The 20,645-nt window shown below is 39.2% G+C and overlaps 2 protein-coding genes across 7 annotated transcripts in view; one reads left to right on the top strand and one right to left on the bottom strand.

Moving 5' to 3' along the window:
* The window catches only part of cstf3 (cleavage stimulation factor, 3' pre-RNA, subunit 3), a 115,796-nt gene extending 103,183 nt beyond the window's left edge, over nt 1-12,613 (top strand). The window contains exons 16-21 of the mRNA XM_060838572.1: nt 1,824-1,893; nt 4,706-4,901; nt 9,322-9,475; nt 9,667-9,761; nt 10,484-10,544; nt 11,864-12,613. Coding sequence (XP_060694555.1) covers nt 1,824-1,893; nt 4,706-4,901; nt 9,322-9,475; nt 9,667-9,761; nt 10,484-10,544; nt 11,864-12,069 — 782 coding nt within the window. The 3' untranslated portion in view covers nt 12,070-12,613. The remainder of the gene's footprint in view (nt 1-1,823; nt 1,894-4,705; nt 4,902-9,321; nt 9,476-9,666; nt 9,762-10,483; nt 10,545-11,863) is intronic.
* Nucleotides 12,614-13,068: 455 nt separating this feature from the next.
* tcp11l1 (t-complex 11, testis-specific-like 1) overlaps nt 13,069-20,645 on the bottom strand; it is a 28,453-nt gene continuing 20,876 nt past the window's right edge. For all 6 annotated transcript variants that reach the window (XM_060839068.1, XM_060839066.1, XM_060839065.1 and 3 more), the window contains 4 exons: nt 20,228-20,421; nt 18,439-18,620; nt 17,109-17,281; nt 13,069-16,021 (listed from right to left, as the gene is read on the bottom strand). In XM_060839068.1, the coding sequence (XP_060695051.1) occupies nt 15,774-16,021; nt 17,109-17,281; nt 18,439-18,620; nt 20,228-20,421 (797 nt within the window). In that variant the 3' untranslated portion in view covers nt 13,069-15,773. The remainder of the gene's footprint in view (nt 16,022-17,108; nt 17,282-18,438; nt 18,621-20,227; nt 20,422-20,645) is intronic.

The raw sequence follows: 20,645 nt of genomic DNA, 5'->3' as shown, positions 1-20,645 counted from the left end.
GTTGTCATTTATCTCAAGAGGGTTGGAATATAAACGCACTGTTGTGCTACTGAGACTTTATAAAGCTCTGGTTAGGCCCCATTTGGAGTACTGTGTCCAGTTTTGGTCTCCACACCTCAGGAAGGACATACTGGCACTGGAACGTGTCCAGCGGCGATTCACACGAGTGATCCCTGGAATGGTTGGTCTAACATATGAGGAACGGCTGAGGATCCTGGGATTGTATTCATTGGAGTTTAGAAGATTATGGGGAGATTTAATAGACACTTACAAGATAATACATGGCTTGGAAAGGGTGGACACTCGGAAATTGTTTCCGTTAGGCGAGGAGATTAGGATCCATGGACACAGCCTTAGAATTAGAGGGGGTCATTTCAGAACAGAAATGCAGAGACATTTCTTCAGCCAGAGAGTGGTGGGCCTGTGGAATTCATTGTCGCAGAGTGCAGTGGAGGTCGGGACACTAAATGTCTTCAAGGCAGAGATTGATAGATTCTTGATGTCACGAGGAATTAAGGGCTACGGGGAGAATGCAGGTAAGTGGAGTTGAAATGCCCATCAGCCATGATTGAATGACAAAGTGGACTCAATGGGCCGAATGGCCTTATTTCCACTCCTGTCTTATGGTCTTATAACTGCCTGTGAAGTATTCTGTGGCCTCCTGTGGATAGGATATTTGATACGTATTTGATGATTGCCCTTTCTTTCTTCAACTGGGGGACATTGAAGCAAAGATCATCAGCAGGTCAACGTCACTTTGCAGCAGTTTACGCAATAAACAACTTGTAAACCTGAGGTTTCTGCTTCCAATGTAGTTCACACAGAACATTTACTGTTGTACTATAGTGTGGAAGAAGATAAAGGTTGAAATGAATGTAAGTTAGATTTTGTTTAGATCATTGTCAGGTATAATCCAGTGGTGAAAAATTTAATATAGTGCTCCCAAACATCACTGCTGTCCTAGTGCCACATTCTGTGCAAAGCCTTCCAGCACAACCAACAGCAACTTGCCTTTATGTATTCATGACTTGGAGGTGCTGGTGTTGGACTGGGGTGCAAAAAGTTATAAATCACACAACACCAGGTTATAGTCCAATAGGTTTAATTGGAAGCACTAGCCTTCAGACCGCTGCTCTTTCATCAATAACCTGATGAAAGAGCAGCACTGCAAAAGCCAGTGCTTCCAAATAAACTTGTTGGACCATAACTTGCATTTATATAGCACCTTTCATTGTCATAGTGTTTCACAGAAGCATAATCAAACAAAATTTAGCACTGAGCTATGTTAGAGATCTTGAGGCAGGCGACTGAAAGTTTTCCAAAGCTTCCTTTTAAAAAAGGAAAGAGAGGTTTGAAGGGAATTCCTAGAGCTAATCTGTAGACATAGCTTTCAGTTGCGGGCAAAATAAATTGGCAGTATACAAGAGGTCAGAATTTGAGGAGCACTGCTATCGTGTATAGTTCCATTGCAGAAATGGAAAGTGGATGGTCATGTGGATGTAATTAGAGCCTCCACCCATCCTAATGGTCACTTATGGAGGGACCGAAATGGGCATGGTGAAAACCCACAATCCAAGCTACCCTCTACATCTGAAGTGTGATTAGCCCTGGTGCAATGAGTGAGACTCACTGGTGATTGTGGAGCCTAGCTGGAGGACCAAACCGAAATATTTAAGAATTATACAGAATATCCAGCACAGAAGCTGGCATTTGGCCCAACAAGCTAGCAACTTATACTTCATCAAGCCTGTACCCAACCCTTTTATGAGAATATTTTTATGTAATGTCCTGTGTATGTTTAACTGCATTTGTCTACATTTCAGAGGACAATAATACCAGAGTTTTGTTTGAACGTGTGCTGACATCTGGATCCTTACCACCTGAGAAATCTGGGTAATATTCCTGTACTTCAAATTAAATCAGCATGTAGAAACTTAAATTTTTTTAAAAATGTTTTCCTGTTAAAGTGAATCTGATGTAAATTTTACTAACTCATTATTTAGTAATGAGCAGTCTTGGGGATTTAATAAACTACTGTTTTCAAGATTTGTTTTGGAAAGGTATTCTTTAAATGATTTTCTCATGGTTCATTGTTCACAGTTATGATTCAGTAGAGTACTCAATACTTTGAACCACAGACAACTTTTAATTCAGATAATTTATACCAATGTAACACAAATAAATAGTCTATTTAATGGGAGTAACCTGGATATACTCTGTGGGTCGGTAGCAGCTCTACGTTCTGGGATTAGAATAATGGTGTAGTGGACAGTGAAGAAGGTTACCTCAGACTACAACAGATCAGATGGGCAAATGGGCTGAGGAGTGGCAGATGGAGTTTAATTTAGATAACTGTGAGGTGGTGCATTTTGGTAAGGCAAACCAGGGCAAGACTTATGCACTTAATGGTAGGGTCCTGGAAGTGTTGCTGAACAAAGAGATCTTGGACTGCAGGTGCATAATTCCTTGGAAGTGGAGTCACTGGTGGACAGGGTGGTGAAGGAGGTGTTTGGCACACGTCTTCATTGGTCAGAACATTGAGTATGGCAGTTAGGATATCACATTGTGGCAGTAGAGGATGTTGGTGGGGCCACTTTTAGAATACAGCATACAATTCTGATCACACTGCTATAGGAAAGATGTTGTTGACCTCAGAAGGTGCAGGAAAGATTTACAAGAATGCTGCTGGGATTGGAGGGTTTGAGTTACAGGAATAGGCTGAATAGGCCAGAGATTTTTTTTCCCTCAAGCATCGGAGGATAGAACAGGCATCTTTTCTATTGTATCTCCCTAGAATTGACTGTCTTACTAAAATATTTGAGGACAGTTCAGGCCCAGTGAAACTACTGAGAGTCTAGAATCTCATATTGGCCAGAATCTCATATTTCCTTTCCTAAAGTAAACTGGATGCATTTTCTTAACTATTTGACGATGATTTCATGAAGTCTCATAGCGGAATTTGAACCAATGCCTCTCACACAAAACCACGCCTCTGGATTACTAATCCAAAGATACTATTGTCATAGAGCTGCACAGCCCAGAAACAGGCCCTTCAGTCCAACTCATCCATGCTCATCAGATATTCTAAATCAATTTGGTCCCACTTGCGAATATTTGCCCATAGCCTTCTAAACCTGTCCTATTCATATATCTATCCAGATGCTTTTAAATGTTGTAATTGTCCCAGCCTCTACCTCTCCCTTTGGCAGCTCATTCCATACACATGTCACCCTTTGCATGAAAAGTTTGCCCTTTGGCTCCTTTTTAAATCTTTCCTTTCTCACCTTAAACCTATGTCCTGTGGTTTTGGACTCCACTACCCGGGAGGAAAGACCTTGGCCATTCACCCTATTTATAGCCCTCACGATTTTATAAACCTCTATAAGTTTGCCCCTTAGCCTCCCACGCTCTAGAGAAAATAACCCCAGCCTCTCCCGAGAGCTGTCATCCTCCAACCCTGGCAACATCCTTGTAAATCTTTAATGAACCCTTTCAGGTTTCATAACATCCTTCCTTTAGCAGGGAGACCAGAATTGAATGTTGTATTCCAAAAGTGGCCACAATGTGACCTCCCAGCTCCTATACTCAATGCACTGACCAGTAAAGGCAAGCATACCAAAGGCCGCCTTCACTATCCTGTCCACCTGTGACTTCATTTTCAGGGAACTATAAACCTGCACTCCAAAGTCTCTTTGTTCAGCAGCATTCTCCAGGACCTAACCATTACGTGTATAAAATCTGGCCCGGATTTACCTTTTCAAAATGCAGCACCTCACATTTATTTAAATTTAATTCCATCTGCCACTCCTCGGCCCACCAGCCACCTGATCAAGATCCCATTGTACTCTGAAGTAATCTTCATGGCTGTCTGCTACACCACCAATTGTGGTGTCATCTGCAGACTTATGAGCTATACCTGCTATGTTCACATCTAGATCATTTATATAAATGACAAAAAGTGCTATGTCATTTTCCAAAATATTAACTTTCAAATGGAAATTGAATAAATACTTGCAAGGAAAAGTTGTAGGATGGTGCAGAAAAGGCAAAAAAAATTAATAACTCTTTGTCGGTGAGTTAGCACAGGCTTGATAGGATGAATTACCTTCTGTCCCGGGTCTTGGCTTCTATCCTCCCAAGTTTTTATTAACATGCTTTAAGTGATAATTAATGCAGGTTATTTTACTAGTCGAAAGTTTAGTCAAGTTTTTAGTTGGAAAGTTTAAATTTTTGTAGTTTGAAAGGGAGAAATGGTATTAAGTGCCTTGATGTGCTGTGCTTTGTAACAGAAGGATTGACAGATTCTCTGTCAGCATTGTATGCTGTAGAAGATACGGTCTTAAAGAGCTGCTATATTTTACACACACATTCTTGGCAGGAAGGAATAGGAAACTGAGACAGCACTATTAGAATTATGTCATGAGTGTGGTGCTGGAAAAGCACAGCCGGTCAGGCAACATCTGAGAAACAGGAGAATTGACATTTCGAGCATAAACTCTTCATCAGGAATTGAAGCCTCATTCCTGAAGAGCAGCTTATGCTCAAACCTTCGATTCTCCTGCTCCTCAATGCTGCCTGACCAGCTGTACTTTTCCAGCACCACACTCTCGACTCTGATATCCAGCATCTGCAGTCCCCACTTTCTCCCATTGTTAGAACTATGCTAATTCTAGTCTTTCCTGTGTTGCTCCCATCAACATTGCAGAGAGATCTGGGCACGGTTTCTGGCTTTCGAAAGCAACATTGGAGATCTGGCCAGTATCCTGAAAGTGGAAAAGAGGAGGTTTGCTGCTTTTAAGGAGGAATATGAAGGAAAGGAAACAGCCTTACTAGTGGACAGATACAAGTTCATGGACCTGTTTCCTTGTTCCAATAGTGAACTTAAAGCTCTTGGATATAAGGTATTTACTTCAGCGATGTTGAATAAGATTCAGTTCCTGCATTCTATTACGTGTCAAAAACTTTCATGTTTTTCTTTGAATAAGGGCATCAGTGGCTGGTCATGAGTTCAGATTTTGATTCACAATGTGCCAGATAGTCCCATTGTAGAGAAATGTTTGAGTTAACTATTTTTATTAGCATCAGAACCTTCTGGTATGTTTGGCCTAGATTTCCTGATGAAGGGCTTATGCCCGAAACGTCGAATTTCCTACTTCTTGGATGCTGCCTAACCTGCTGTGCTTTAACCAGCAACACATTTTCAGCTGTGATCTCCAGCATCTGCAGACCTCATTTTTTACCCCTAGTTTCATAGAACATAGAACATTACAGCGCAGTACAGGCCCTTCGGCCCTCGATGTTGCGCCGCCCTGTCATACTAATCTGAAGCCCATCCCACCTACACTATTCCATGTACATCTGTATGCTTGTCCAATGACGACTTAAATGCACTTAAACTTGGCGGATCTACTACCGTTGCAAGCAAAGCATTCCATACCCTTACTACTCTCTGAGTAAAGAAACTACCTCTGACATCTGTCTTATACCTATCTCCCCTTACTTTAAAGTTGTGTCCCCTCGTGTTTGCCGTCCCCATACTTGGAAAAAAGGCTCTCCCTATTCACCCTATCTAACCCTCTGATTATCTTGTATGCCTCTATTAAGTCACCTCTCAATCATCTTCTCTCTAACGAGAACAGCCTCGAGGCCCTCAGCCTTTCCTCGTAAGACATTCCTTCTATACCAGGCAACATCCTAGTAAATCTCCTCTGCACCCTTTCCAAAGCTTCCACATCCTTCTTATAATGCAGTAACCAGAACTGTACACAATACTCCAAGTGTGGCCGTACCAGAGCTTTGTACAGCTGCAGCATAACCCCCTGCTTCCGGAACTCAATCCCTCTATTAATAAAGGCCAAAACACTGTATGCCTTCTTAACAACCCTGTCAATCTGGGTGGCAACTTTCAGGGATCTGTGTACATGGACATCGAGATCTAGCTGCTCATCTGCACTCCCAAGAATCTTACCATTAGCCCAGTACTTTGCATTCCAATTACTCCGTCCAAAGTGTATCACCTCACACTTGTCCACATTAAACTCCATTTACCACCTCTCAGCCCAGCTCTGCATCCTATCTCTCTCTGCAACCTACTATATCCTTCGTCACTATTCACAACTCCACCGACCTTAGTGTCGTCTGCAAATTTACTAACCCACCCTTCTAAGCCCTCATCCAGGTCATTTATAAAAATGACGAACAGCAGTGGACCCAACACCGATCCTTGCGGTACGCCGCTACTAACTGGACACCAAAATGAACATGTTCCATCAACGACAACCCTCTGTTTTCTTTCAGCAAGCCAATTAGTGATCCAAACTGCTATGTCTCCCACAATCCCATTCCTCTGCATTTTGTATAATAGCCTACTGTGGGGAACCTTATCGTACGCCTTGCTGAAATCCATATACACCACATCAACCGGTTTACTCTCATCTACCGGTTTGGTCACTTTGACAAAAAACTCAATAAGATTCGTTAGGCATGACCTACCCTTCACAAAACCAGGTTGACTGTCCCTGATCAGGTTATTCTTTTCTAGATGGTTATATATCTCTTATAACCTTTTCCAACACTTTACCAACAACTGAAGTGAGACTCACTGGTCTGTAATTACCAGGGTTGTCTCTACTACCCTTTTTGAACAAGGGAACCACATTTGCTATCCTCCAGTCCTCAGGCACTATTCCTGTAGACAATGATGATTTGAAGATCAATGCCAAAGGCTCAGCAATCTCTTTCCTTTTTTCCCAGAGGATCCTAGGATAGATCTCATCTGGCCCAGGGGACTTGTTTGTTTTCAAACTCTGCAGTATTTCTAATACCTCTTGTGAACCTCAATCTCCTCTAGTCTAGATGCAAGTCCCTCTGTATCTTGCTCACCCACATTTTCATTTTCTATAGTGAACACTGTCGAAAAATATTTATTTAGTGCTTCCCCTATCTCCTCTGACTCCACACACAACTTCCCACTATTATCCTTGATTGGCCCTCATTTAACTCTCATCATTCTTTTATTCCTGACATACCTATGGAAAGCCTTAGGGTTAACCCTGATCCTATCCGCCAACAACTTAAAATTCCCTAAAATTAAACTTCCTGATTCTTGATAGGGGCTATTTGCTGCAAACTTGGATCACTGCAGTTACTTGAGGATCGTCCTTACCTTTAGAACAAGAGCAAACAAGCCTTAGTGTTATAATAAATTGGACCATGTCATTCAACCAGTATCGACATAGCCAATTACCATAAACTGTTTATCAATAATACTTCAAACTTGAAACATAGACACCATGATCAGAATTAATGGCGAAAGAATGTCAAAGAAAATAGCAAGCATTTCAGATTCTGGGCATTTGTCTCATAGTAACTAGAAGTGCTCTGAATTATGAAAAATGCTAACAACTGAACCTTTCATTCTGGTTTGCACATGTGAATGAGTAATTTCATTTTGAAGGCTTTACTCTAGAGACTGGGAATATTAAAGATTCTATAAGGCTTTGCACTCTATCCTTGTTCAAAACCTTTCTGCCTCATCCACAGGACTGAAATCACCCAGATGGTTATAAACTTCTGGAGCTACCACTCCTTGTCCTCCTCCATGTTTGACATCCATTGCCATGTACATAGCTTTAACTTGTTTGCACTCCAATCTGTCCCTAAATAAGCACTGCAGAAGCTTTCTTCAGGTATGCCTCAAGTCTTCATTTTCTGCCTCCTTAATTTTCTCATCCAACATGCAGTTTCTTAGAGGCTGACACCAAGGCCATAAATCCAACACTGCCTTTGAATGCATTGCTACCACCTTGCTGTCTGTTTGCAGAGTATATGGCTGAACTTTGCAGCTCAGCACCAGCCAGCTGAAAGTCTTTTTTTTTACTCTTACCAGAAATGTTCCATCTTTTTAGACCATAAGACAAAGGAGTAGAATTATGCCATTTGACTATGGCAGCTATGTTTCTGAACCCATTCTCCCGTGTAATTCTTGATCCCCTTACCAATCAAGAACTTAGCTTAAATACATTCAATGATTTCCCCTATATAGCCCTGTGCAGCATGGAGTTCCACAGATTAGCCACCATTTGGCTGAAGTGTCCTCTGGAGCCCTTCCAACATATGCACATGCTTCCTTAGGTACAGGACTTAAATATTACCATCTACCAAATACAAATTGGCCAGAGCCTTACACAGCCTCAGCAGTTCAACCCTCCAACCGCCCACTGTCTCCTAGCTTCGAGCCAGTACTGTATCCAAATAGCTAGATCTCCCTGTATTCCATGTGATCTAACCTTGACAACCAGTTTACCATGTGGAACCTTGTTAAATGCCTTACTGAAGTCCATACAGATCACATCCACCGCTTTTCCTTCAGCAATCCTTATCGTATTTCATCCTGAAAAAGAAGCCTTTGTCCCTACTCTCTGCCTTCTGCCAGTCAGCCAATCCTCTCCCCCTCTGCCAGTACCTTTGCCCAAACACCATAAGGTGTTAACTTATTTAGCAACCTCCTATTTTAGTATTTTTTCATTTCTAGTTATCTCTACTGATCTGATTAATCCTAGTGTCCAGTTTGATCCTCAGCTAAGGGTCAAATCCTATATTTGCTCCAGCAATAAGTCTTATCTATTAATACCTATAAACATTATCTGACACTTCTTATCTCATCATCAAAACCCTTGACCATGCTTTCACCAATTTGTTCTTCAATTGCCTTGCCTTGCACTAATGTTGTCATCCTGAACTTCAAATTCCATAAACACAAGTCGCTCTCTGCTCTCCTGTGGACATAAAAGCTCCCTGTCACTTTTTGAAGAAGACAATGGAAGATCTCTCCAATGCAACTAAAGCAAAATACTGAAATGCTGATATTTCTGAAGTAAAAACAGTAAGTGTTGGAGCAAATAAGCAGGCCTAGCAGCATATATGGAGAGAAATAGTTGAAGTTTTGAGTCTGATATTATGATAATTCAAAATCAGGTATCATAAAACAAATGGAGAAATGAGGAGAAATTAATATGATCACTAACTTACTAACAAAGGAACTGGTTGATGCAAATAGCTTATTGGATGCTTTCAAACGGTAACTAGATAAATATTTAAGAAAAGGAAATAGCCTGGAAGGCTGAGATGAGCCAGATGAAATGGCAGAAGACTGTGTGAATATAAACACTGACTAGTTGAGTCGAAGACCTTGTTCCTGTGCTGTTTATTCTATGTCTTTGCATGAGAATTACTTGGAAGGGGGCAAGAAAAGCAAGCAAAACAATTAGTTGCAGTATTTTGGAGTTGTCAGGCTAAGTAAAAACATTTATCTACTTTCAGGATGTTTCTCGAAACAAACTGACTGCCATAATTCCAGACCCCATAGTGACCCCTTCAGCTGTAACTGTACTGAAGGATGAGGTTGATCGGAAACCAGAATATCCAAAGCCTGATACAAACCAGATGATACCGTTCCAACCCAGACACTTAGCACGTAAGTGGTTTATGTTGGTTTTCAGTTAGTAATATTGGATTTTTATGTCACCAGGTATTTGGTAAAAATTTGTTAATTTTCATTGCTCTGCCGTAAAAGGAGCCGAGTTGGAGTGTCAGTGAAGCGTTGTTTAAGTAATTTTGCTGCAGTAACACTGGAAGTGTTAAAGAAATGTTGGTTTTCTTATGCAGCTCCTGGCCTCCATCCTGTTCCTGGAGGAGTCTTTCCTGTACCTCCAGCTTCTGTGCTACTTATGAAACTGCTACCACCTCCAACTTGTTTCCAGGTAAGTGCTGGTGTCTTTTTCAGTCCCAGCACAGGTGAAGTCATTTTGATTTGGCGCTGGTGTAAAATAGGGAATATTGGAACAACAGTTCAACATTTCCCTTTCTCCCCCTGTCCCCCTCTTTTTCTCTCTCTTTATCTACCCTCCTCCAACCCCAACCCCTCTCCCTTGTCAGTTCCACTGACTGGATTGGGAACAGATGAAAATGTAAGATGGAGATGGATTCTCCATTTAACTTTCCCTAAAGCATCTGTTCCAAGAAGATTCCGAGCAATAGGGGAACAGTTCAGGTATTCCAATCATGACATGGAGCGATTCCTAATCTAAACATTTCTGCAGGCTACATGCTTTGTGGATACCAAGTAAGACTAATATAAAGTTTCTTCCCCACACTCAGCACTTCTTCCCAGCACTTGAAAACTGCAAGCTGATTCTGTCACCATTACATTATCTTCCCAACTTTTCTTCAAGGACGCATTTATTGAGAATGTTGTCACCACCTGGTGGAGCAGTGAGCATGCAGTATGGTAGCCAGCTGATCCTGTCTGCACTTGCACTGGTGGATACATGCAATATTCTGTATATATTTGAAATGGGAATGAATTCTAATGTTGAGACATGTGAGATTGACCTTGATGCAAACAGTGGCTCACTATCCTGTTAATTTTGTCTTTAAGATATTTTGTAAGCCATGATTGTATTTGAAAATGTCTTTTTTGCAGGGGCCATTTGTTCAGGTTGATGAACTAATTGAAGTTTTAAGACGCTGTCAGTTACCAGATAGTAAGTAATGTTTGCCGCTGCAACTTTACAGTCGATGTTCTAAAGAGAATGGATGTTCAAAGTGCACAGGGTCATGAAACTACATCACTTGACGCAAATTTCTTTAAATTTTCTTCTGAAATTATCTTCAGTTTGAAATTTTTCTGTCTTTTTTGGTTCACATCTTTCAAGTAAATTTATTGGCATCTTTGTTCAGATAGTGGAGAAAATTCTCAAATAACCATATCACAGGAACAGGAATAGGCCATTCAGCCTTTTGAACCTGCTCTGTCATTTAATACAATCATGGTTGATCGAATACATCAATGCCGATTATATTGCCCATCATGCACACTCTACTTAAAACCTCTTTACACCATTGATATTCAAAAATTTATCAACTTCTAATTTAAACATTCAAAAAGATTGAGCTTTCACAGCCTTTTAGGGTAGAGAAATACAAAGATTCAGCACCCTCGGAGTAAAACAATTTCTCTTCATCTTGATCCTAAATGGTATCTCCTTAGGACACAGTTTTAAAATAAGATTCTCAACATTGTGTTTGTAGATCAATATCCTACAGTTGAATTCCAAAACTCTATTCTTTTTAAAAATTAAATTGTAATAGATGGCAATTTGATTTTAAAAGTTCATGTCTGCATGGTTTATTCTAAAAGCAGCAGAGGCATGAAATCAGCAAAGTCCTGAATTTTGATTAAATATCCACTTTATTGATTATTTTTAAATATTATGAAATAAATTGAAAAAAGTAAAAATGTTCATAAACTTCTCGGGGCAGTTTCCCTCAGTTCTGTGGTGGACAGAAACAAGCTAACTGCAATTAGTCTATAAACCTACTCCTAATGTTTCTTGTTCAGTTCATTATATTGTGTTATTTGGGAGCAGTTTTTTTTTACAAAAAACCATGTCTGTACCACCTCTTTAATTCATTTAGCTTACATTTGTCATGTGATGTATTTTCCTTCTGGTATGCTGATTTCTCTTGTACCATAGTAGGTCCTAGGATCAGAAGCCTGTCTGTTGAACGTTCGCTTATAGGGAACTATTCTTTCATCTTTTTGGTTAAACTGTAAAGATTAGCTGTGAGTGTGACAGTTCCCCTATCCAACAATATTGTTTAAGATGGATCTCAACCAAGACATTTAAACACAGGCTTTCTGTTATTCATATATATTAGGTACTATAGACTCGTACCAGCATCACCTTGGTGTTATTTATGTAAATTCAGTGTTCAGGCCACATAAAAAATACAATGGTTATTCTAGTTTTTGAACATGGAGAAGTATGGATTTATTAAGCTTTGCAATTTATTTTTCCAGCTGTTGAACAAGCTATCGAGCTGATCACTGGAGGCCAGCCTGAAATGGTTATTGAAGGAAATGGACCTATAGAAAATGATGCTGTGATGAAAAAGCCCCTTAAAAGGGCAGCAAATGAGGATTCTGATGAAGAGGAGGAGAAAGGAGCTGTGGCACCTCCTGTGCATGACATTTACAGAGCACGGCAACAGAAACGGGTCCGATAGACTTGTCTGTTACAGACCGTTTGAAAGAACTGAATTTACCATTCTAAAATGACGAAACAGAGCTACATCTTCACTTGCCTGTGGAAATGAGACTGTGCTTTCACTGTTGTGCCTCATTCGAATAAGTTTAGTTCATTTGGATGGGGAAAAATGGATTGTACTTTGTTTCCTCTCTACAAAAACTGTAGTTTTTCACCAGGCTCTCATTTGAGCTGAATAAAAATGTTTTGATCTTGATCAGGCATAGTGAGTGTGTGTGCACCTACACTGTGTTAACATTACAACTGCAATCTGTACAAGTCTGCTACTCTAATGCAACTTGTGAAACTTTGTGATTTTGTTTTATTTGTCTGTTTCATTTTTTAAAAAGTGGATGGTGTAAATGAGGGAAAGTATTTTAATATCTCACAAAGTTGAAATGACACTGTCCTTTTGTGTCATGTGGTTTCCTGCCAAGTCTCATTTTACCATTATTTATGGCAACCTGTTTCTTTTTGTAATATGACAGCCTGAACACAAACTTTGTAATAAAGTGATAAAAATACATTTAAGCCTAATTTGTATGTGTTTACCCTATTTTCCTTTCTTTCAGCAGCTGCAGAATACAATTTTCAGCAGTCATTGTAAGGTACAACGGAAGCTGAGTTGTACTCAGTGCCAAGAGAGAGATCAGCATGCTCAGGCTTTGCACAAAAGATGACCGTGTACCTAATTCAACTACTTAGAAAAATTACTTCAGTTTTATTAAATTCTAATTTATAAATGGTTGATTTTATTTTACTGTAATCTAGGAGGTCTAGTGGGATGGAGAGAGAAAGCTGATGTCACCTGGCCATCCATACACACTTTACTAGTAGGATCAGAGTTGAAAATGAACAGGAGTAAGATAGCTGGGTTATATTCCCTTTCCTGACTCCAGTACATTGTCAGTACTGAATGATAACTTCCCTACTTGAAACACAATGTTTTTTTTTGTTGAAAACAGACAATAAACTGGCACCAGGTGCACCTTTTTTATTACTTTAGGATACATAAGTTTGCCTTTCTTGCTTAAATACATTCTCACTATTTACTATTATAGTGCAAAATTCTAGGAACAAGCAGCTGAAAAAAAATTAGGCACCATCCTCCAAATTGTTCTTTGAAATAGGTTACTCGTATTTACATTGGTAAATTAGTTAATACAATGCACACTCCATAGTTGCCTGATGCAACAACACACACGTGTAACGCTAAATGAGTGAAATACAATATTGCAACACAGCCAGCAATAATGAAAGCACCAGGGAGTTTATGGCCACTGAATGATGCAACTAAATGCTTTCACTCTGCATGACTATACTCCTTAACACATTCAGGTGACATTCATAAGAATGGTTCATTATATTCAAGTAATAGTTTGGTGACTTGCGTAATGAAAGGTTATAAATAACAAGAAAAGGTTGGACTTTTGAGCAAATATGATTTTGCTTAGGACAGAATTAAATTGTACTATAATAAAAGAAGAAACACAGTAAAATCTCCAGAGACTAGCAGCAAACCAAGCTGGTGTAAAGATTGCCAATACTTCCAGGCCAAACTGCCATTTGATGTCCTTACCCCACCTATACCCTATTCCTCTTCCATTTCTCCTAATGTCCAATTTTTTACTCCCTCACAAAAGAGGGCACTGCTCCTCAATCCCTCCACATCTACCCTCACCCCAAACCTACAGCACTCTATCTATCTCACCTTTGATCCCAACTATTCCTTCCTCATCAAATCCCACTGTAAAAGTTATTCACATCCATTCCTAGGATTGTGTGATGTAATCTCTTGAAATAAATTATGATAAGTGCAGTCAAAGTGACTGTTCAATTTTCACACCAGAAATATATGCTGGGCTTCGAACAAATTGGTTTTGGTATAGGATGACACAAAGTCTTCAACTTCAGCATAATGTTCAGTTGGTCACATTTAACATTCTAGCTTGCAGTCTAAAAATAAGCCAGAAATGTTGTCTCTAGCCAACTGGCCCTGTTTCTTCATTTAGCTATTAATGAAGACCACAGATCATAGTTCATTTATAAACAGATGCCAAAATGTCAATTGTAATATTTCTGAAATTGGATTTGGAACCTAAACACCGGTGAGGTATAGCCCGCTGTTATGTAAGCATGATCCAGGGGAATATAAGCCTCTTTGAAACAAGCGATAGTGACTCGATTACTGTTTGCAGCAGTAGTCCTTCATGGGCATCAGTGTCAAATAAGGAATAGACATTGACTGAGTCAGTTGGCACTAACAGATTTTGTGGATGCCTATTGTTAAACAGTCTATTCTAGCTTCAACCAGAATTTCGATCAAGGGGCATTCTTTACATTGATGAGCAACAGTACACCTTAAACCTTACCCAATAATATGCACTTACAGGGAGCATTTAACAGATTTAAAAGGCCCAAGATGCTTCACAGAAGCTTAATGAAATAAAATTTACCACCAAACCATATAGGAGAATAAGGGGAGGTAATAGCCTCGTGGTAATATTGCTAGACTGTTAATCCATGGACCCAGGTAATATTCTGGGGATCCGGGTTGAAGTCCTGCCATGACAGGTGGTGTCAGCTGAAAAATCCGTAAATTCTGCACTTAAGAGTCTAATGATGATTGATTTGTGAATCCATTGTCAATTGTTGGAACCATCTGGTTCACTAATGCCGTTTAGGGAAGGAATCTGCCATCCTTACATGGTCTGACCTATATGTGACTCCGGACCCAGAGCAATGTGGTTGACTCAACTGCTCTCTGGGAAGTTAGGGATGGACAATAAATGCAGGCTTGGCCAGAGATACCCTCATCCTTTTAAAAATTAAGGCAGCTGACCAAAAGCAGATGTTGAGAAGTATCTTAAATTTGAAAAAAAGTAGAGGGATAGACAGTTCGAGGAAGGGAATCCCAGAGGTTAGAGCCTCAGCATGATCACCAATGGTGCAGTGATTAATATTAGAAATGTTCCAGAATTGAAGGAATGCAACATATTGGAATATATGTGCTAGAAGTGAGTATGGAGATAGGGAGGTGCAAGGCCATGGAGGGTCTGAAAACAAGGATGAAAATTTTGAAGCCCAGGCAAAGCTTAACTAAGGGCTAATGTAGTGCATTAAAATAATCTTCGCAAGTCTCAAGGTATCAAAGGCTTATGAGTGCTCCAAAGCCACAAGTGGCTCAGTACCCTGTATAAAGAGGCCTTTGGTTTCAAAAATCATCCCGGTAATTGTCTTAAAGTTTTGCATCACATAAAGTTATCATTTAACTAAAGAGTGTAATAAATAGGTTCTACCTTCAGAAATCGTACAAACAAAGTTTCAATCAGTATATAATATCAGTCTGTTCAAGTGGCTCTATTAATTGGGCTGTTAGTAATGGTTGGGAGAAATAAATTTCGGAGAGGGAATTCAAAACTATTAAAAAGACAACATAGGTAGAAATGTTTTCCCAGCTTTAGAAAAAGCAGGAGTCTTTAATACTGAAACACATCCCTTCTATTTTACAGAAGCATGAAGGGCCAGTGAATTCTGCACCTTCACCATCTGGGGTTATCCCAATGTAAGGTCATTCTTCATAAATGCCCCCTCCCCAACCAGCTTGGCTCCTTCTAAGCCACGTGGAGGGAGACACAAAAAAAAAAGAAATTGTTGCTTGAATATGCATTGCTCCTAATGAAATTATGTTGAGGATAGTTGTTCCTCTTCACTTAGCCCAGGTAGCTGCGAGCCATTCTTTTTGAGCACTTTGGTCAAGATTGTGTCATAATAAGGACTGAAGACCAATTTGTTATAGTTTACAAGATGAAGAAATTTGACGGTTACTTCTTCCAACTCGTTTCTCACAGGACCAAGTCCTCCAGGGATCGCAACTGATTTTGGATTGCTTGACGCAAGGATCGTTTTCAGGAAAGTCTGGATGCGTGCATCTGCCAAAACAAAAACTGATGATGTCATACTTACAATAATGGTGATTGATACTTGATTTAGTAGTGAAAATCTCCTGCAAAAGGGATATAAATCAAACAGAAATGGTCAGTCAATGATCAAGTGATTACTAACTTTGCCAGAATTCCTGCGGAGACCAGAGAAGCTAATGAGGCTTCAAATACATTTTACATTTTTGCTGACTGGATATGTCAACTTTGTACGATCGGATTAAAAGCAAGTTTAACAAAGAAAGTATTGATTATTCACCAGATGCTGCCAGACCCAAGTTTCTTCAAATTTTTGTTTCAGATTTCCAACATCCACAATTCTGTGTTTTCTGTTCAGTATCTTCTTTGCTTTAAAAATCTAATCTTCTATTTATAAAACTAAGGATCCCATATACATTTTCGTAAATTTATCAACATTCGTCTTCAATGATTTGTGTACATACACCTCTAAATCTCTATTCCTGAACCTTCTGTAGAATTATCACATTTAGGCTATTCAGTATATTTCATCATAAAGAGAACGAACAGCAATTAGAAATAGAATAAAACTGAAAAAAATCTGAAAATTATAAGAAACAACAAAAGATAAAGATGAATGTGATAAAATGAGAAACGTTAAAGATTCATAAGGAAAAATAAGCAGCAATACAAGGACAATAAAACACAGCCAAAGGAACAGCAAAATCTATTACAACTACAGAGAAAAAAAATTAAGAGCAAGGTAGGACACCATGCAATTAGTAAATGATGATCAAAAAATGTCAACGGTGTTCAATAATATTTTGTATCAGTCTTCACTGAAGTGATGGATATTAAAGAGATGCCAGATATTCTGATGGATAGGAGGAACATCTAAAGGAAGACAAGTACCACGGCCCATACATGGCAGACATCCAATGAGGAAGATCAGGGGTAACAGCACCTAGTTTTAAAAAGGGAGGCAGAGCTAACTTGGTTCTTTGAAGTAACCGCGGCCTGTAAATTTATTTTTCCCATTCAATGTTGTTTATGCTTCTAGTAATAATAATTTAATTACAGAAGAAAAGCTGTAAAGATTTAAAGTACAGTGTAGTCTTACCTATCAGTTTGTGAACGGAGTTATCTGGACTAGATATTGCCTGGATTTGACCTTTTAACACTGTCTCTTTCTCCGTGCTTAGCAGTGAGAAACCATGTTGAGATAAGCAGTTGTTTACTTCTACACAGATCTGCTCACTCATACTGACCATAGCCTCAGAAAGATGAAAGGAGCTGTAACAAAGCATGAAAGTCAATTTACCACTGAATTCCTTTGAGCTTCAATACATTAAAAATAACCTGTAAAATACAATAATTTATACAGAGAAGATAAACATTCCAAGACTAGTTTCAGTTCCTTGAGGGCTAGCTCTTAATTTGGCCAAATTCTATTCTCTAAATGATCTGAGAAAGGACAAAGAAGTGGGAGTGGGCATAGGAGAGAGAAATGGAGCAGAAAAGTGCCAGGCAGAAAGAAGGAAAAAGGTGCCAGAGAATGTGTAGACAGGAGAGGGCAAAGGAGAGAAGGGAGAGAGGAAGGAAGGTTCAGAGAGGGAGTGGGGTATAGAGAGAAGGAGAGGGGGAGAAGGAGAGGGGGAGACATTAAAGTATAAAGAGAGAGAGAGGCAGCAAGAGAGGAGGGTATAGTGAGAGACAGAATGAGAAAAAGAGGGGGAGAGGTGGAGAGACAGAGAGGAAGAGAGAAAAAAATGAGAGGTAGAAATAAATGGAGAAGGAATACAAGAGGGAGGTATAGAAAGAAAGGGAGATGGAAAGATAAGAGAATAAATTAAAAATCTAATTGGAATAGTAAATTTTACAGCATGTGTTATTGGTTATAAATTAGGGCAGAATGTGATAACCCTGATTCATTAGGATTCTGCTGAGTATGAGGAAATAAGATCGATTCAAAAATCAATTGTTTTAGTGAGAACAAAGGAAATTACAGTATGAATGAAGGTGGTTGGAAGGGATTGGGGCAGAATCACAGAAATAAGCCAATTTTTCAGCGATGGAGAACAAGGGGGAGGCATATGTAAATCTACAAGTGGAAGCTAAAGGACAAACAATTGTGACACTGTGGAATGCAATGTCACTTAGTTTTAGAATTAGTGACTGAAGCAAAGGTATTGCAATGTTTAATAATCTGATGGAGAGGTTGGCAAACAAAAAACAATATAAAGGACCTGAAAGAGTATTAGGGAATTAGGACTGCTGTTCATTGCAGCCTAAATACCATTTGACTTGGTTGGATAAAAGTCTGTTTCCATATCAAAATCTCTACATAATTCTTTGAAATTAAAATGAATGCAGAAGGATAATAAATGTACTAAAATAATTTACTAGGTGAGTAATGAATAGTTGTTTGCAACCCATAATAAATCACTTACAGCATATGCATATCTGTCAATAAGACTTTAATAACTCTCTTCAGTCTATCCAGAAATCCTGACAGCCCTGATAAAGCTGCACCCGTCATGTTGTATATGACCAGCAGGACAGCCGCTGTAATGGTCAGTTGATTCAATTCGCGCTGCATCTCCTCAAAGCGAGATTGGTCCATGAGCACAGGCTATAAAAGGGGATAACAAGATCGCAATTTACCTGCCCAGGACAAGCAAGCTTTAGCACATTAACTTCAGAGAAAACAAGGTCTTCCTCAATTCTCTTTTCTATCCATCATTCTCAGATTTTGATCTCTTTTATGACTCACTGTGCATCAACTCCAGTAACGAGTACACATAGAGCACCACAAACTGACTGACTATCCTAAATTAGTTGTCAGCACAATTCTTTACAGAGAGTATTACTCAGCAAATGTTGATCAATTGTAGAATCACATCTAACACTAGGCATTATGCAGTGAATCTTGCAAGTATGGACTGTTTGTATAGGTTTGTAACTTAGTAAAATGGATATATTAATTGATGTGATCCACTGGATTTTTGGATATAGAATCTATATACCTGGCATCATACCAGAACTAAAATTCATATATCACATTACTCATTTGTGTGATGGCAGACCATCTTTCTGGATTGCTGGCAGCACTCGGTTAGTGAGAAAACATAAATTTATTGCTACTGCATAGTGGCAGTGTGATACAGCGAGCTTCACCTGTTGCTCAAACATTTGAGATACCTTACCCTCCAGAGTGATCAGAGGTAGACTGGGCATCTTTCAGGTCCAAAACTGACAGCCTTAGGTCCATTCATAAGGTTGCGCAATACACATCAAAAAATAATTGGATCATAAGAGTAGATTACATTATCTACAGTGTGGAAGCAGGCCATTCAGGTTACGCCCTATTTCAGTATCAAGCTTGCAAGGTAAGCAAACGACTTGAAGCCTATTTATAACATTTCCAATAAGGCCAAATCTATAGCAATGGTAAGGTATCTCAAAGGTTTGAACAATAGGTGTGATTATTACTCAAGTTTTGTGCTACCAAATGACAAACAAAAATATTACTTCAGAAAGGTTTTCCTGATTGATTAAATGTAACTTTTTTCAATTATACCTGCTTCCACAGATTTAACACTTGAATGACTGAATTATAAGGATATGCCATTTTTTTTAAAAACATACACCCCTACCAATCATTTCAGGTAAAAATTTAACAAATCACCAGAAAAATTACATATTGAACTATGCAATAGTTAAGTTCAATACAAGCAAGATAAAAGCGTTCCCAATTTAATACTGGGTGCATAATTATACACAGTTAAGAAAATAGTTTATGACTTTTTAAAAAAAACTATGGTGCACAAGAGAACTGAAGTTAAGTTGTTCACAAAGAGGGTGTTGTGTATGCTGTCAGAGGAGGTGGTGAAGACCAGTAAAACTACAACATTTAAAAGATATCTGGATGAGTATATGAATAGAAAATGTTTAGAGGGAGTATGGGCCAAATGCTGGCAAATGGGATTAAATCATTTTAGGATATCTGGTTGGCACAGGTGAGTTGGACTGAAAGGTCTGTGTCTTTGCTAACTCAATGATTCTTTTTATTGGACAGCCTAGTATTGTTCTAGGATGTCAACAATGAGATTAGATGTAAAATCTACTCTTAGAAAGACCAACATTTATACCAGCATGAATCCATAATTGACACACATGAGTTTCAAACAGGAAGAGAGATCATGTCGAATATAAAGAGCTGGAAGGAATGACACTAACTTCTGGAAAGAGTCTGTTAGCATGATCCCACTTCAGCAATTTCACATATGCATGGTTTAACACTGAAGCAGGGCACAATGCAGAAATGTCTTTAGCACCAGCTGCAGCGCCACCATACACAGAAGTTTCTGCATCAGAGCTCAGGAGTTCACTGGCTGCCTCCTGCAACCATTCTGTAGTGATTTCCAATGAGCCTGATAAAAGAAAATCAAAATGTTAGATGCTTTAAAACAAACATATTCCTCATATTGAGAGCTAGCAGGCTAAGCACAATATCTCGCAACATCACACCAATGTAGTAGCCTTTTCCAGACTTTGAAAATGTATTTCTACCAAAGTATTCAAATTCTTTTTATTTGTTGGGAGGAGGGAGAGACAGGGAGAAAAGGTTGATGAAAGTGCATTAAGTGATTCATGT

The sequence above is a fragment of the Hemiscyllium ocellatum genome, chromosome 18, assembly GCF_020745735.1.
Source record: "Hemiscyllium ocellatum isolate sHemOce1 chromosome 18, sHemOce1.pat.X.cur, whole genome shotgun sequence".
Lineage (NCBI taxonomy): Eukaryota > Metazoa > Chordata > Chondrichthyes > Orectolobiformes > Hemiscylliidae > Hemiscyllium > Hemiscyllium ocellatum.
Note: the sequence above shows the minus strand (reverse complement) of the source record. Positions and strands in the feature narration are given on the sequence as shown.